The sequence below is a fragment of the Rhinolophus hipposideros genome (assembly GCF_964194185.1).
Source record: "Rhinolophus hipposideros genome assembly, chromosome: 15".
In the NCBI taxonomy this organism is placed as follows: Eukaryota; Metazoa; Chordata; class Mammalia; order Chiroptera; family Rhinolophidae; genus Rhinolophus; species Rhinolophus hipposideros.
The window spans coordinates 5,111,326-5,128,688 of record NC_138061.1 but is presented as its reverse complement, the minus strand read 5'-3'; the positions used below and the strand labels follow the sequence as shown (position 1 = coordinate 5,128,688).

Sequence of the window (17,363 nt, the reverse complement as noted above, 5' to 3'; positions counted from 1 at the left end):
CCAAGACACACTCTTCCTAAACCCTAATCAAGGCTATCTGTGAACTGAGCTAAGCCCGCCTTGAACTTGTCAACCATTTCAGCTTGCATAAGCACTTGGGAAGGAAATCCTACATGGGGACTGCCTGCTGTACAAAGTCCTTGCTTTGATTTATTTTAAACACAACCTCCTCCACGCTTCCAGGGGGCACTTGCTTCACCAGGTCTCCCTCATCCTCTCTGTCTTTCACTTTCCCTCACAAGATTATTCAGAGATTAAAAAGTGGCTGTTAGGATTTTTATGTTGATTTACGTTAGCTTGGGCCCTACAGAAACAAGATAATTTTCTGGCATTGGCGGGAAAACAGGGTTGAATGAGTCCTTTGATGGATAAAAACGTTCCCTGTTTGTGCTTACTGCTTCTGAAAGCTAACAGGCAGGCGGGCGGGTGGAGGCTGGGAGCCTCGGGGCCGCATGTAGAGGGGGTTGCGGCAGCAGCCAGGCAGAATTTCAACTGGGGAGGAAGCTCTTGGTGAGAAGTGAATGCTGCTTATTCAAATTGCCCTCTGTGCACACCTTACAGACAGAGCGATGGTGCTTGGTCATTTGAAGCTGGTATGCCAAGGCTCTCTCCTCTGTCATACTCAAAGCTCAATGCCTGTTCTTGTCATCTTGCAGAGAACACCCTGTCCTTCAATGGAGAAGATTTTTTATCTTTTTTAAACCAGTGACAGAACTTAAAATTCAAGGCCATCTTGGCTTCGGTGCCTTGTTTAAGGTGGCCATACAGAATGCTGGCAGCCTGAAATTATAGCACTTTCTTTCTGCTACACAATTCCCTCCAAGTTCTCTCTTCTTTGCCCAGACAGGAATGCGAGACAGACACCCTAGAAATGTCTCCCTTACCTCTGGCTCACCGCAGTCACACTCCTCTCCTTCCTCGACGTACCCATTGCCACACTTCCGGCCCCCGAACGACTGCTTGACTTCCGGCAGGTTGAAGAGGCACATCCCCATGCCTTTCTCCAGGCTGGCCGCCAGATCCTTCCTGCTGCAGCTGCTGAACACCACGGGGAACGGGTACCTGTGCAGAAGGGCCCGAACAGTCAGTTGGCAGGACATGACATGGCCTCGCCTGCCCTCGTCCTGTGTCTGGGGGTCCCCACCAGTGACATCTGCGCAGGCGTTCACTATTAGTGTCAGTGAACAGAGCTTTCAACGCTCAGTGTAAAGCGAGGTGCCTTCCGCTGCACCCTGCGATCCGTTCCTGTACAGTGCCAACACCACGGGTGAGGAAATGCTTCATCAAAAGAGAAATGATCTTTTGATGGTTTTCAAATCAACATGTTTAGACAGTGTCTCATTACAGACATTATTAATAGTTCTGTGTGAAATGATACGATGGAACATGAATTCTTAGAGTCTGTAGTTTGTAATATGAACATTGACTGATGTCCTTCTTGGAAAGTGAAAAGGACAAAAAAGCACATATGGCTGTGCCAAGCGGTTCCACAGACACCACCCCCAGTGCAGGTCAGGGCTGGCCGATACCGGCATTCTGGTCTCTGAAGGGCAAACCACCGTCTTCCCCAAGCACAGTTGTAAGAGAATGGAGAGGGCCAGATATGCAGGTCCTGCACTTAACTCGAAGTACTAGGGCTATGAAGGGATGTGGTGGAATTGGCCAACTTCCCAGCAAAGCTCATGTTCCCCCTTCCACAATCTAGAGGGGCTGCTCGGCCCCCTTGCGTCTGGGTGGGCTGTGTGATTAATTCTTGGCAGCGGAGCCAAGGAGAGGTGCATGGATATGGGTCACTTCGGGTCAAAGGTATTTGAGTGTTCTGCTTTTTGTCCTTTCTTTTCCCTCCTGCCAGCTGAGCCCAGGATGTGCCAATGTCCTGGGACATAGAGCAACCACATGTGGCACCCGGTCCTGATTCACTGTAGGGAAGGAAGCCACGTGAAGTATAGAGACCCAGCATGTCACGTGGAAGGGAAACATACCTCTATTATGGTAAACCACTGAAAGTTGCAGGTGTGTTTCCTACCACAGCTAGTGGTACCCAACACATAGAGAGTGTTTCACTCTTTTTTACAAATGAGTTTTCCCATGCCTTGAGGCCGCAAGAATTATAAGGGACAGGATGCCGGAAACACAGGTTTTATTACTTAGTGAGAAGGTAGGGCCTGCTGACCCCAACCTCCGCACCCGCTGCTGGGCACGTGCTTACAGGAATGACATTGTAACTGGATCCCAATTGGCCAAACCAAAGCATGCTGCTACGTTTCCCTGAAGACGGCATGCTAGCCACTATTTCATGATTGAGTCTGGAGATATTTCAAGACCACAATGATGCCCTGCCCACGGCCAAGCTGGTAGCAGTACACTATCCCCCCACCCAAGTGTTTTCTATCAGTCTCAGGTTATTGACTTTGGAGTATAAGTCTAATCTACAAATACACTAATAGGTGCAAGTCCGGCTCTTAGGTGCAAAGGCAACCAACCATGATTTATTTGTGCTGCTGTGACCAAGTTCCTTTTGAAATCTGTATAACTTTCCTTGGCAGACAGAGTGATTATTTCTGGTACCAAAATGATGCTGAATAGCTTCAAAGGATGATCCACAAGAAAAATTGTAAATTTATCAATTTAGAAGGGCTTTGTGTCGAAAAGACAATGGTATATTACACAGGGAATTGAGAGCGGTTCTTCTCTTTGCAAAGAAGTAAATCTCATCGAGGCAGAGACTGGCCCTTCTTCCCCGTGTGGGAGTTTTTCTAGGGCGTGTGTGTATTTCAGGGCCTGCCTTGGGAAACCAGACATCATTCTCACTCAGCGACAGGCAACCGGGCATTGTGATAAACTCTTAGTTCATTCTGGAAAGGAGCTGTTTTCCAGAATATGTTCACAGTTAATGAGGAAAGACACGAGGATAGATTGTAAGCCTCAGGAAGGGGTTATAGCAAAAATAACAGTAGTTGAGAGAAGCCTGATGAAAAAGCAGGATGAATCACTCTGATTCACGAGAGAGCAGGGAATGGCCATCAGCGTCCACAGATCAGAGGACAGAGGCTGGCTCCCATCCCAGCTCAGACAAGTCCCCTCATCTCACCGTTTCAAAATAACAAGTACATATTGGGTTTTGGGAGGGTAGCGGGGGGTTGGCATTAATGAGACAGAAGATGAATGAGATCAGTTTAAGTCCAGGGTTTAAGCTTCAGAGTGTTTGGGAGACGCAAACAGGATAGATAGTTGTTGACACAACTATAGTTGTGTGTTTTCAGATACAGGTATAGTTATGTGTGTAACACCACATTTCTGCTTCTCTTAGCTCCTTATTTTGTTGAAAGACAAACCCCAAATGCTTTAAAAATGATCTCTCACTTAGAATCACGGATAAGTAACATCCATCGGGTTCACAGGATTTCAACCTTGCGCCGAGGAACTACGCCCAGGCATTAATTCCTTGAGGGTGCCTTTGTTTTAACAACAACGGGGTAATGTCCCTCAGATAGATGCCAAATGCGGCAGTGATGACTTCACCGACAGAGCCAGTTCCTTTCTCAGGGTTGTCCACGGACAGCTCAGAGCGGGGCCTCACCCCACATGGCCTGGTCTCACCTGGTGCCACCTGCTTTCAAAGTCGGCACCATTACAACCTCCAACAACTACTGGCTCACAGCTCCTGCCATGGGCACATGTGACTGGGGCCACTTTCCCTCCAATCTGGGGCGTTTCCGACTTGCTCAGAGTGACCCAGTGCCGCCTGCGGGGAAGGCCAGCGGTCCTTCCCCAAACCTTCCTGCCCTTCCCGTGGACTGGCCCAGCAGCATTCCTACCATTTCCTCTGTGCTAGAATGGAGAAACGTCTCTGTATTCAGCCAAGAACTCTCTTTAGATGCCAAATGGCAGTGAGACCAAGAGGTGTTTTGTCCCTGTACAGTGTCTTTGCTGATTCCCTCCTTTCGTGATTTCTCATCAGGGAAGACAGGTGACTATTTTACTTTGATTTAGAATATTCCTAAATCCTATTTGGGCATTTAGAGGAAGTCGAGCTTAAGAGGAAGAAAAAGAGAGCCAATTGTCACTCATCATTCATTTATTCTACAAATATTTATTCAACACCTACTATGTGCCAGGCATTGTTCCAGGCTTTGGGAATATGGAAATAAACAAAACATATAGAAATCCTGGCCGTCATGGAGCTTGTCTTCCAGGGGGGCAGACAGATAATCACAGAATAAGGGAGTAAATTAAGTGTGTTAGAAAGGAATGAGTGTTAAGGAGAAAAAACAGGTCGGGGGAGAGGATGTGTGTGTGGGGGTGTTCAGGGAGGGCCTCAGTGGGGGAAGGCATCTGAGCCCTCCCTGGGAGGATGTGAGGGAACAAGCTGTGGGCACATCTGGAGACAGACGTTCCAGGCAGAGGGCAAAGGTGTAGGACAGGTGTGACTGGCCTAGAGGAATTTGTTCACTAATAGAAGCAGGCTCTTCTTTCAATAACACATATCCAGAGAGGAGAGTCCCTCCTGCAGAGAAGGCCCCTAAGCCACTCAAGGTCATGCTGAGTTCATGGTAAAAAGGCTAGCATAGAGTATCATTAAATGGGAGAGGGGGTTTTGCCCTGCATGGGCCAGGTACTGATAATGACTGAAGTTTTTTTCATAAGAACTGCAAACTCTTATTATTTCCCCCCCTTTTAAACCAAACTACCTTTGATTGACAAACATGGGGTCTGCTCATCACCTCCCTTATCCTGCTGCCATCCTCCCAGTTGACTGGTGTGTAGGAATTAAGAGAGAATTTAAAAAAAATTATATCTAACCCAGTGGCCCTCCCCCAATAAACAGCCTTTAGTGATCTACAATAATTTCAAATCTCAAAAGATCAGGAAATTTGATAGGACCAAGTATTAGATTCCCCTAATTACAACACAACCCGAATCTACACATATTTGAATACCTTTTCTATCCAAATGGTCACTGGTTGCACAGTGGCTCATGCACAATAGATGTTGTTGACCATTGGCCTAAGGAGTCAAAAAACAGTTCATGGGTTTGCATGAAAAACGCGCCAATGGACCATGCGCGAGGCATGGATGCCTTTGCCAGCGTGATGCCAGGAATCCATGGACAGGACTTATGAGCACAGTGATTATGAAGACTGTTACTTCTCCATCTCAGCCACACAGAGGAGAATGACATCGGGAAGACGCTTGGTACTGCCAAGCTCACCATGCTGCTCCCTAGGTACCAGCTCCATGACCGAACACTGGATGATAGCAAAAGTCAACCTCTTGGGGAGTGTGTTCACTACCCCTTCATTTAATCAGTCATCCACGCACTCACTCGAGAATTAACTTCGAAGTGTCTGCTACGTACAGGGCTCTGAGGAGGATTCCAAGATGATTCAAATATGGCCTGAGCTCTTGTCACTGTCCCCTTTCTGGGCCTTTGCCAAGGGGACTGACTACTGGGCACGCCAACTCCCCACACTGCCTCTCCATCCATGTAAATATGGAAATACATTTACACATAAAAATAAATGTAGCATGCATGTTTACCCACATAAAGAACATGAAGTATATAAAACCACATATAATGTATCTGACAGAAATTATACTAAAAATATAAAATTATCTATAATTATAAGGTAGTTATATTTAATTGACATGCTTCTATATTATAGATATTTTTAATAATTATTTATTAAGAACCTGCTTTAAGCTAGGTGATATGGTGGGCAAAGTTTCTCCTAGTAATATATTTTTTTCTTTTTTTCTACTTATTTCAAAACAATCCATTGAGATGGGTATTATTATGCCCACCTTGCAAACGGGGTGAAGGGACTTGATACAGCGTTCACAGGGGGTGACAGAGACAAGATGTGATTCCAATTCAGTTATTTAAAAACTGCATTTTCCTTCCTGATGCCAGCTCAGTGCTGGGCCATCCACAGGGAACTGCTGAAATGGGGACAGTGACCTGTGACCCTTGATGAACTGGTTTAAATCTGAAGGACGAATCCTTCCATTACCCACCATATGCTTGGGCTAGAGGTTCACAAAGGTGGTTCCCAGCCTCAGCAGCGTCTAGCAACTTCCTAGAAATGCAAATTCTCAGGCCCCACCCAGGCGCAGAAATACTCAGGGGTAAGGCCCTGTAAGGCCGTGCATTTTAATACGCTTTCCTGATGATTTTTTTAACTGAGGTAAAAGTCACATGACATGAAATTCACCGTTAAAAGTATACAGTCCAGTGGCTTTTAGCACATTCACAGTGGTGTGTCATCAACACTGCTATTTAATCCCAGAACATTTTCATTGCTCTAAAAACACACCACGCCCGTACCCATTCGGTGGTCGCGCCTCCTCATTCTCCCCTCCTTAGTCACTGTCAAGCACCAATCTGCTTTCTGTCTCTACGGATTTACTAATCTGTACACTTCCTATAAATGGAATCCTGCGACACGTGACCTTTTACGGCTGGCTTCTTTCACTCAGCGTCATGTGTTTAAGGCTCATCCATGTTGTAGTGTGTTACCACTTCATTTTTTTATGGCTGAATGACATTCCATTGGAAGTGAGATTATATCACAATAGGGCTCATCAGTTGACAGTCTAAGTAATTAATCAGAATTAAGGTTTGGGAACAATGGACCTAGATTTAAAACCCAAACATCGTAAAGATAATATATGGACAAGTCCACACTTATTTGTGTCAGAGATTAAGAACTATAAGATAGGCTCAACATAGGTCATGTTCATGCACTTAAATTAGAAAAAAGTTTTGTTTTTCACTGTGGTTCCATTTCCTAAGAAAAACTCAATGGACAGCCCTCTGAAAACCTTATGCTCTAAAGTCTCATGAACTATCTCTGAAAGCCAAGTTCAAATCATGAATGAATTGTCGGACATCGTAAGTGTTATAGCAGAGTAACTGACTAATCATACTGTATACTTATTAAGGAGCCAGGAAAGGTTCTGACTGTGAACAGTGTTGTTTCTATTCTGAAGCAAATTCCTTCCGCTTGCTTCAAATTCCGGCGTAAGGCAATTCTAACCTGTTCCTTTGGCTCCTCCTGTTCCTTTCTTATTTTATAGCTTTAGTCCCTGGAGTATTGATGAAAAGAACATTGAACTGGGCCCTGCAGTTGCTGATGACATCAGAGACACTGTGCAGAGCATGTCAGTAGTTAAAAAAACAAGCCTCAGTTTCTGTCACAGCTTTTGGCAAGCTCATCCCAGTGTGCTTTTTAATGCTTTTTCATACATTATCCCAAATACGTCAAGACAGCAGCTAACTGAATTGATGTACAGCAATGATAAGCCGGTACAAAGCAGTGAAACGGGGGAATTATTCAGAAAAGACGCCCTTTCTCACGATACTTCCCTTTGGCACGAGAACACTTTAAAATGATTGTACCTCGGACCCAGAAAGAAATGCTGCCCGGCTCCCCGGCAGACAGTCTCTCTCAGCAACCGAGCAAGAGTGACTGGCTCTGGCTCAGAGGGGACCTCTTCTGTTCCACACATCACCGTTTTCTCTAAGATTTAACTACCAAGGACCCTTGGGGGCAAATTTACCAGGCTGATTGCAAGGTTAGAAACAAGAAGGGGAAGAAACAGCTGGGTGATTTGGGGAAATAAAACAACCTACAAAATTCACTTTTCAAAAGAGGAATGCCCCTCACGGTTTCCCACCCTAAACGCATCGCGGCTTAGTATTTTAGTCATTACGAAGCTGCCAAGGAAAACATTATTAGGGGTGACGTTGACTTTGACAAGTCTGTAGTCACAAAATTCTTTTCTTGGAGGAGTCTGTTGTGCGCATCACTGCTGTATCCTTGGGGTGAATCACACTAAGCCAATTTATCAACTTTGACACGGGGTCAGGAGCTATCTGCCTGAGAAAGCTCTCTGGGAATTACTCAGAGACAACTGCTCTTCTTGTTGGAAATGAGGCAGCCAGGGAAAGCAGCTGTAATCTGCTGGATTCACTGGGGCTACAGGTCCCTGTTCTCGATGTTTCTGTTGACTCTGCTGCCCTGTTAATCAATGTGTGCTGGGTCCCAAAGAGTCCAGGATCTACAGCTCCACGCTCGGAGATTACATCAGTCCATGTGGGGACTGCAGGAAAGAAATGGAAGTGACTGGAGGAAGAAGGAGGACACAGCCTGGGCAGCTGCTGAGAACTCCTTGGAGCTGACACAATTGTGTGACAGGAAAAGCCAATGTCTCAGGAAACAGGGATGGACGGGAAGCCATCCAGATTTCTCTGTTTAAATCAACGGAATAATAATAATAATAATAATAATAATAATAATAATAATAAAAACCTTACATATTCCACAGCAGATAATTAAACAGTAGAGGGATAACTGGTTTTGGAAAATACGTTGCTGACATCCTGCTTCTCACTGATTTCTTTTTGTAGACTAAAATGGAGGGTTTTTTTTGTTTGTTTTTGTTTTTTTTCTTCCTGATAGCAGAAGTGACAGATTCAGCAGCCCTGGGGGGCTCTTCTGGACTGGGTGTGTGGCCTGGAGGATGTGGAGAAGATCAGAATTGGAAGACCAAGTCTGAGCACCTCATCTACTAAACCTAAAGCTTTCAATCTGAGCCTCAGTTTTCACATCTATAGAATGGGGCAATAACTACCGCATATGCAGCGGGTGAGGGTCAATGAGCTTCAAACAAAACATGTGAAAGTCCTTGGTTAACTTCAAAGAACCATGAGGTTCTAGTGCCACTGTTTCTACAAAAAAGACGTGTATTTAGTTTTCTCATTGAGAGTTGCCACTTTGGCTATTTCAAATGACTGACTTGAATATTCTAGCGTTTGGCAACATTTCTGATATGCTGCAGAATTTATTATAAGGGTAGCCCAAACACAGCAATCTTTACACTGTAAAACCCTAAGTACATTTGAGAGGAAAACAATTCAGGAGGCAAAGGAGTGATCAGGCAGTTAAGTATGATCCCTCAACCTGATACACACAGTGTGTTAGAGAAGAAAGAGACCCCGCTCCATTCTGGAAGGTCTGGGCTACACGACTCACCCAGAATGTGAATTTACGGACACAACCAACCAATCAACCAAACCATCAACAAACTGAAAACCAACGAAAACGAGTTTAGGTGGTTGTTACCTGCCGTGCAGCTATGGCTGTTTTCAGTTCCTGGAAGCTTCTTCCAAATGTCTTCCCCAAAACCCCCTTTTCCCCCCATGCATTCTTCTGTCCTTTTACTCCAAGGCCAAAGCCAGGCAGCAAGCTCAGAGTGGAATATGGCCACAAACAGACCGGATCAGCCCGCTGTGCTCTGAGAATATGATCTCAGGATTCACTCTTTATCATTGCTACCACAACCGGCTTGAAGACTTGTTCAAAAACAACGCACTCATTCACAGCTCAGAAGTGGTCCTATTTAGTCCTAGTCCCTCCAGGAGCACGAGCTCCACATGTGACCATCTTCTCTTCCTAGGTGAGCGCCAGGCCCACTGAAATAGGGGCAAGAGGGTGCAAGAGGTCACAGTTGGGATGGACTTTGCTCAGTCATGTTTCAAACCAAGAATTCTAGGGCCATCGTCAGAAAACTCTTTAGGTTTTTCATGATTATGCACAGGAATAAAACCTTGCAAATGCACAGAATTTAGGTGCAACCGTGAAGACTGCCCTGTTGGGATGCTGGGGGCACGTGTACTCAGGCCACCAGTCTCATCGTCAGCAGCCTGGCAGGACTCAGGTGCAGCTCCTGGAGGTCATCCCACTTCAGGGGCTTTTGATGTCACCTCAGGGATAATGAGTATACACATTAAGAGCAGTCCGTTCTTTAGTGAGCCTCTCCTGTGGATCGGAAGCTTTGTGGGTCACAGTCACCCCTGTGAGTCCAATTGTATCCTTCCCATTTCACAGATGAGGAAACTAAGGCTCAGCGAGGTTAGGTACCTTGCCACAGTCACGTGGTTCCAGAGTCAGGACTAAAAACGCAGCTCTTGGACAGGAACAGCCACACTGCCTCTAGGGCAGTCAGGAGGCCTCCAGGAGTTACCCCAGGGCAGCCTCAGGCACGACCTGGCACAAATGGCTGAGCCAGGAGCATTGGCATCAACAGAGGAGATGGGCAGCTACCCAGGTGCCTTGGGCTCCCTGGAGGCAGATGTCGGTAAGAGCGAGCCCCGCGGTCCTGCACACTACTCGGAGCTCCCCTTCCAGCACCTTCCTGAACACTTCCGGTGTAATGGCAAACAAAGACCGGGTCTCAGGATTTATCCAGCACACCTGGAGTCAAGCACGGGCCAGACTGCACTCACATCAGGGAGGTCGTGAGCCTGTTTGGGCCCTGACAAGCTGTGGGCAGAGAAGACAGTCACCCTCCTGGACAGCAGTGCCAGTCTGCCAGGCTCCGCCAGGGTGTGCTGGGACGTGGAGGTAGACCTGGGTCCTCTCTGCCCAGCTGAGGGTGCCCGGGTCATGGCACGGAGGACACTGGCTCACACGACACAGCAGAACCCAGGGTGAGCCCACAGGGAGAACTCTTCCTCCTGTCAACTCCAAGAAAGGAACGCTGCCCACCTGGCTCTGCCAGATGGGCCACAGACGGCGAAGGACCCATCAGGCCAGGAGCAAATGATAAAAAATGTCCTCAGTAGGACACGTCCATTGTTAATAGCGAATACCGGGGCCCAGAAAACAGTCATCTATGGCACGTTATAATTCATGTTTTTAACCCGCGAACTCTGACCTCTGCTCCTCCTCCTGGAAACCAATTAAAGTGCAAACGTAATTTCCCAGATTTCTAATAGCGAAAGTTACCAACTGAGCTCTGGTCTGCTGAGTGGTGCACAGGAGGCCTCTAGAGCAGAGAGTAGACCTTTCACTGCTGTGGTTGGGTGGCTACTTTCTCTTAAGCCCAGTCCCGACAGGCAAGGGACTCAAGGACAGGGGACCCAGAGCCACACTAAAGGGACCCAGCTCATCAGAGGGGGTGTCTGAGACGAGTGTCTCAGTTGTTCCAAGAAAAGGCTGCTGTGCCTGGGGGTGCACCCAGGCTGGGGCTCTGACAGACACAGACAGATCCAGAGGTTAACGAGGGACAGCTGACGGTCCAGGATAACTCCAACCTTTCCCCCTACCCCAGGAGACGACCTGCAGAGGTCCTACCAATTGCTCCTGCTGACTGCAAGTCTGTCACAAGGAAGACACTTCGAATCAAATCCGACAGAAAGAGTGGTCATGGCGGATAGACCTCCAAGCTGCCCAATGAGGGCTGAAGTCTGCACGGGCATTGTTCTTGCCTCACTGAACTCCTGACGATGGAGTTGTCGTCATGGCAACCTGGAACCCAAGAGTGATGCAGAGCTGGTCCCCTTCCTCCCCCCGCCACCTCAGTGATTGGGACCCGAAAGCTTCTCTGCTCACACTCAGTGAGGAGCCAAGGAATGTTCCAGAAGCTGCAAGCCAGAAGCTGTGAGCTGACATCTTGATGTGATCCTGACCAACTGTGGGGCCTCTGGCCCTCCTGAACCTCACTTTTCTCATCTGTAAAATGGAGGTGACTGTATTCGCTTTCTCCTCTCAGGGCTGTGACAATTACGTGGGAAAGGAGATGGGGAAGTTCTTTGTAAACTGGAGAGTGGTCTAGGAGGTCTCTAGGGTCCTATCTTACAACTACGTTTAGTTTTTATATTTCTGTCCCTCTCCCCCTACTTTAGCTAAGTGAAGCAAAGGATTTTAGGAGAAGCCACTTCTGAAGGACTCCACTTTCTGAAAACAAATTGCTCCTGTCAGCCTGATCTCCATGGAGTATTACCAACCCCTGTCCCCGCCATGGACTCAGCCACCTATTTACCTGGGGAAGTTTCTCAGTCCTCACTTTTTATTTTATTTTTGGTTTTCTATTTATTGTGTTGTACCTATTCTTGTAAGCCATTGTAAACCTACTGCAGAATGATGTGGGATATACAAGAAATGAAAACAGCAATGTTACAGGAAATGCTAGAGTTACTGTAAAGCAGCCTCAGAATCTTCTCCCCCAGACATTTAGCTATTACGCAAAAGGATGGCCTCACTCTGCATACATCTGATTGTGTTGTAATTACCATCCATCCATCCATCCATCCACCCACAATCATCTATCCATCCACAATCAAGTTACTCAATCACCCATGCACCCATCCTCCCATCCACCCATCTACTCATCCATCATCCATCCATCCATCCATCCATCCATCCATCCATCCATCCATCCATCCATCCACCCATCCATCCATCCATCCATCCTTTTAGTAAAGGAATATTTATTGAACACTACTATGTGCCAGGCACTGTTCTAGTTGCTGGGGATTTAGCAATGAAGTAAACAGACAATTCATGACCTAGTAGAGTTTAAAGTGGGTCGTTCTGGATATTTTTGATTGCAGAGAGGCCCAGAATGTACCCGTGACCTCACACGGGGGCCTCTATACCACAAGTCCTGGGTAGAGGAGGAAGCCATGGGGCGTGAAGGGAATGGGAAGGGAGAAAAGATTGGCAAAATTTCAGCTGTACTGTCTTCACACATGTTCTACCACAAATAAAATGCTGGATTAATGAGGAATGACAGGCAGTCATTCTCTGCTGTTGTAACGTAAGTTGAAGGAGGTTTGCAGAACTAAATGGCTTAAAAATGGGGCAGCCCTTCCTGTGTCCCAGAAGTTGCAGAGGGACACTGCTCTGTACTGAGAAGGCTTCAGCTCCACATGAAGCCCAAACATGGCAACATACCCAATGTGACACACACACTCGGAGGCGGGACAGCATAGCTGCCCAGTGTCAGACTCGCTACACGGAGCCTGGCCGCAGGGAGCTCCCTTCAAGCCTGCAGTTGGAAGCTGAGCACATTTTTCTCTGGCTAGTATCCTAGGACAGAAGCCTTTCTCTTCTTCCTGAGGTTTAGGGCTGCTGTAAAGTTTTACTTGAGACGAGTAACATGAAAGGGGAAAGGTAGGGGAGGCAGGTGGCTCCCGGCATCTCGGCCTCCTACACTTGGGTAGCTTTGAAAGCATAGGCAATTCATTTAAGCCTCTGAGCTCCAGCTCCCGGATCTTTCAAATGGGTATAGTGACACCCATCTCACACTGTTTACGGATGAAATAGGACATCCAGAAGGCAATCCTCTAGGGTCAAAGTCAGGTTTGCCTACGTTCATTTCTCCCAAACTGGATATTCAAGGAAAGGTGCAGCATAGACCTGTCTCCCTAGCTTGACCTCTGTGTGGTGTCCAGCATAAGAGGACATGACAATTCTACCTTGCCCTGGAGCAGTGACTTTTAGTATTCCAACTCTGCATTAGTTGCAGACAAAGTCTTTTGTCTCCAGTGAGCACTATCTAATTATACGGAGGGGAACAAGCACGTACCCTGTATCGTTGTGCCCTCCTGAACTGTTGTCAAGACTCTCTCCTGCCAGTTCATTTTCCCTTTATGGTAATTTCGGGATGCAGCCAATGCCCTTACTCTGGTTGGATACTTTCACTAATCCTGACAAACTCTGTGCTCCTCTTACTAGACTTCCTCATTTTGGAACTGTTCCTCCTACTTTTTTCCCTCCGTACATAAAGATTTCCATTTTTTACCCCCTGACACTTTGAAGAAGGAAGTAAAGACTATCTTGAACTTTTCATTTGAGAAAAAAAATCAAATGAAGAGCTGATAGGGCAAAATAATTTCCCCCGATCCCATTCTTGTAAAATCCCTTTATGATAAATGTATTTCATGATCTCAGTTCCTCAAAGTTCAAAAGGAGGTGAGTGTTAATTAAGGGTGTATCCTGCACTGATTTCTGCAACTTCTGCAAAGACTACAGACTTTCCAGATACATCGAATTTCTATAAATTCCCACCACATCCAAAGCTCTGGGGAAATTTTCACTGATAAGTATAAATCATTTTAGTCCTTTGCAGCACATTTGCAGATAGAGACCGCCTCAAAAAGAAATCCGGTTTTCCCATAATAGGAGCTACTGTGTTTCCCCGAAAATAAGACCTAACCAGGCCATCAGCTCTAACGTGTCTTTTGGAGCAAAAATTAATATAAGACGTATTATATTATATTATATTAATTACATTACATTATATTATATATTATTATGTTATACCCTGTCTTATATTATAGTAAAATAAGACTGGGTCTTATACTCTTATACTAATTTTTGCTCCAAAAGACACATTAGAGCTGATGGTCTGGCTAGATTTTATTTTTGGGAAAACACGGTAGGAATTCGCAGGAAAGTCGCCTGATCCTACTCAATACTTCAAGGATCGGTTCAGACTGGACTTTAATCCAGAATGTGTCACCTGCCCAACACCTCCTTCCAACCTTTGCTCCTTGTTCATGATGAATTACTGCTAGTTTTTAAAAGGTGTGAAATGCTATCATGGTTATGTTTAAAATTTTCTCCTTTCTGAAATACCTACTGATGAGATGCTATTATGCCCAGGTTTGTGTAAATAGGTTACATGAGATACCCCTGCAATGAGTCCCATGGCACCCAAAAATGTCCCCCATAAGAGCCCTGAGTTTCCAGTCTGTAATCATCAGTTCACTTGCCTGCCATCCCCACCGCAATATGAGTTCCTAGAAGTCAAGTTTCCTGCCTTTTGTGTCCACGCCCCCACGCTGCTCCGTAGGATCTGGTACATAGGCACACAGTAAATACTGGTTGAGTAATGAGTGGTTTGCTGTGATTGGTCACTTAACCCTATTTCCCACAGTGGGCTGGTCCTGCGTCAGAGGAGGGCCCATGTCATCTTGGTTTTCATTAGAGAGGGTTGAACTTGGGTGGAGGCCTTCCAGATGTGCTCCACATCCAGACAGGTGTGTAGCAAGTAGGTATGCAATAAATGTCTCCTGAATTGAATTAAATGGAATTGAATGAGCCAATTATACACACTTCAGAGGAAGTAGAATGGCAATGCTTTCTCCTTAAACATGGTTATTGGAGCTAGTTGTAGATGTTATTCCTGAATGTTCAAGCGTAGCTTAATGTAAATTATTCACACCCCTGAGGAGCCAGGGGTAACCCTTATTTGCTCGTTTTCTCAGCCCTCATTCTCCTGGGCGCTCCACAAACTGCTTTTTCCCCATTGGCAGCGAGAGGCACATTCTTTCCTTAGGAGCCATTTGCCAGTCTGGACTAAACGAAAGCCAAATGGCCCCAACCCGTAATCTTAGCATCAGCATGGAAACGATGGCAGTGATTCGTTTTAGATACACACACAGAGCGTGGCAGGGCTCTTCTGTGGTTCTTTGAAGTACAGGCCTAAAGGATGTTTACTGTAGGAAGAGCAAAATGAAACCCTCAACAGAAAAGAATCTTTTACATCAAGTGTAAGGACTGGAGAGCTGAGTGTGAGATACCCCTGGTACGCTCATGCAGGGTCCTTCTGAACGGATTGCAAACCTGTTACTTACACTGAACTGAAATGACAGTTTATATACTATTGCTTTTTGTTTTAACAGGAAGCCCCATCTATCTTTTTCCTTCCTTTCTCCCTCCCTCCCTTCTTCTCTCCCTCCCTCCCTCCCTCCCTCCCTCCCTCCCTCCCTCCCTCCCTCCCTCCCTCCTTTCCTTCCTTCCTTCCTTCCTTCCTTCCTTCCTTCCTTCCTTCCTTCCTTCCTTCCTTCCTTCCTTCCTTTTTTCCTTCCTTTCTTTTTCTTGTACAGACAGTAAGCCCCTCAATTTGGCAAGCTATATTAGCTCCGATGCTATGTGATCGTCTTAAGAATGGAGAAATCTTAAAAGATAAATCCGATCCTATCACTGCCTTACCTAAATCCCTCCAGTGACTTCTCACTGCCCTGGCGAAGAACCCATGACCCTACTGCGCACACTGGGCTCTGCGGGCTTGGCACACTCTCCAGCAGTGCCAGCACCACTTTCCCAGCCCCCACCCCGCTCTGATCCAGCCCCCATAGGCCAGTGGCCTCCGGTCGGCAATGCGTCCCCCTTCAAAGACTTTGTTCAGTAGCCTCTGCACCCAAGATCCCATCCTTCTGTGACCCTGCAGGCTCTCTGTCACCCTCTTTTGATCTTCACTTAACTGTCACCTCTACACAGAAGTCTTCTCTAAACCTCCAGTTAAAGTTGGAGGCCCCAGCCTCGGTGTCTCCTTTCCATTCAGTCCATTTGCTCCCTTCATAGCACTTATTGGTCGTCAATTCTCTCTTCCTCACTAGAATGCTAGTTCCACGAAGGCAAGAAATGAATCTGTCACATCCACGGTCATCACCCCAACCTCTATCAAAGAGCGTAATAAGTCGCAGAAGCTGACTCAGGTGCATTGCCCTCAAGAAACGGCTCTATTACTCCAATCTCATTTGAACGGAAAACTTTTTGAAAAAAAATACAGGAAGCTGGGAGAGTAAGTTTTGATTATTAATATAGCTCCCCCCTACACACACACACACACACACACACACACACACACACACACTCTAGGAAGTGATACTTGCTCCTATGCTAAATATTGTTTTCCAAAGTGTTCAAACTATTTACATTTTTCTTACTCTCTTAAATGTGGCATACTTAGTCCTCAACCCCTTAAGACCAAATGCTCCAAGAAACTCTGGAATAGATGGACTCAATTGAGTTTAAACTCCTACACGAATCCCCAGATACTGCTTTTGACAAAGAGTAATTTCCAAGACAGCTCTTAATGTTAACTACCCAGAGACATAAAACACACACTCTCACACACATCAGAGACGTGCAGTAATTACTGATACAGGGAGACCCGCTTGACCATGCCCGTCACATGCAACTGAACTCATGACACCCATGTTTAAAAGAACTCCACTCGCTCCCAGTAATTTCAGGCCTTTGGGTCCAATTTGTCAATGATGGCAGTTGGTGAATGTTCTCAGAGTTCAGATTCTAGAATGTTTTGATCAAGAATAAACAAGGTATATCAGGGGATGCACTTTTCCTTTCGATCATGGGCAATACTCGGTTCTTTCTGATTCTGGGAGATTTTGATATCATTAAAGTGGTCACTAATTCATGTCTTTGCAAGTCATGAATCTCTGGGGCTAAGACTTAAATAACATTTTTAACATTTGCCACTCGTGCCTGATCAATAATGGGGGGGGGAAGTCAGGAGGAAGGTTGGTGTTTGGACGTGGGCCAGTTTCAAAGGAGTCATTCACACAGAAACTAAAAGACCGTTCCGTAGCATTAAAGTGCTTTCCAGTAACTACAAGCAGGAATTCTGAGAAAGGCCTTTCACTTTTCAATAGTTCCAACATCCCTGTGAGCTAAATAATAATAATAATACTGCCATATATTTGGGGAGTGATTTACAACTTACAAAGACATATGATCTCATTTAATCCACTCTCCCACTCT

At 46.0% G+C, this 17,363-nt stretch overlaps 1 protein-coding gene across 1 annotated transcript in view; it reads right to left on the bottom strand.

Moving 5' to 3' along the window:
• Positions 1-17,363, bottom strand: part of ADAM12 (ADAM metallopeptidase domain 12) — a 325,340-nt gene that overhangs the window by 51,385 nt on the left and 256,592 nt on the right. The window contains exon 12 of the mRNA XM_081074714.1: positions 885-1,062. Within this exon, the coding sequence (XP_080930840.1) occupies positions 885-1,062 (178 nt within the window). The remainder of the gene's footprint in view (positions 1-884; positions 1,063-17,363) is intronic.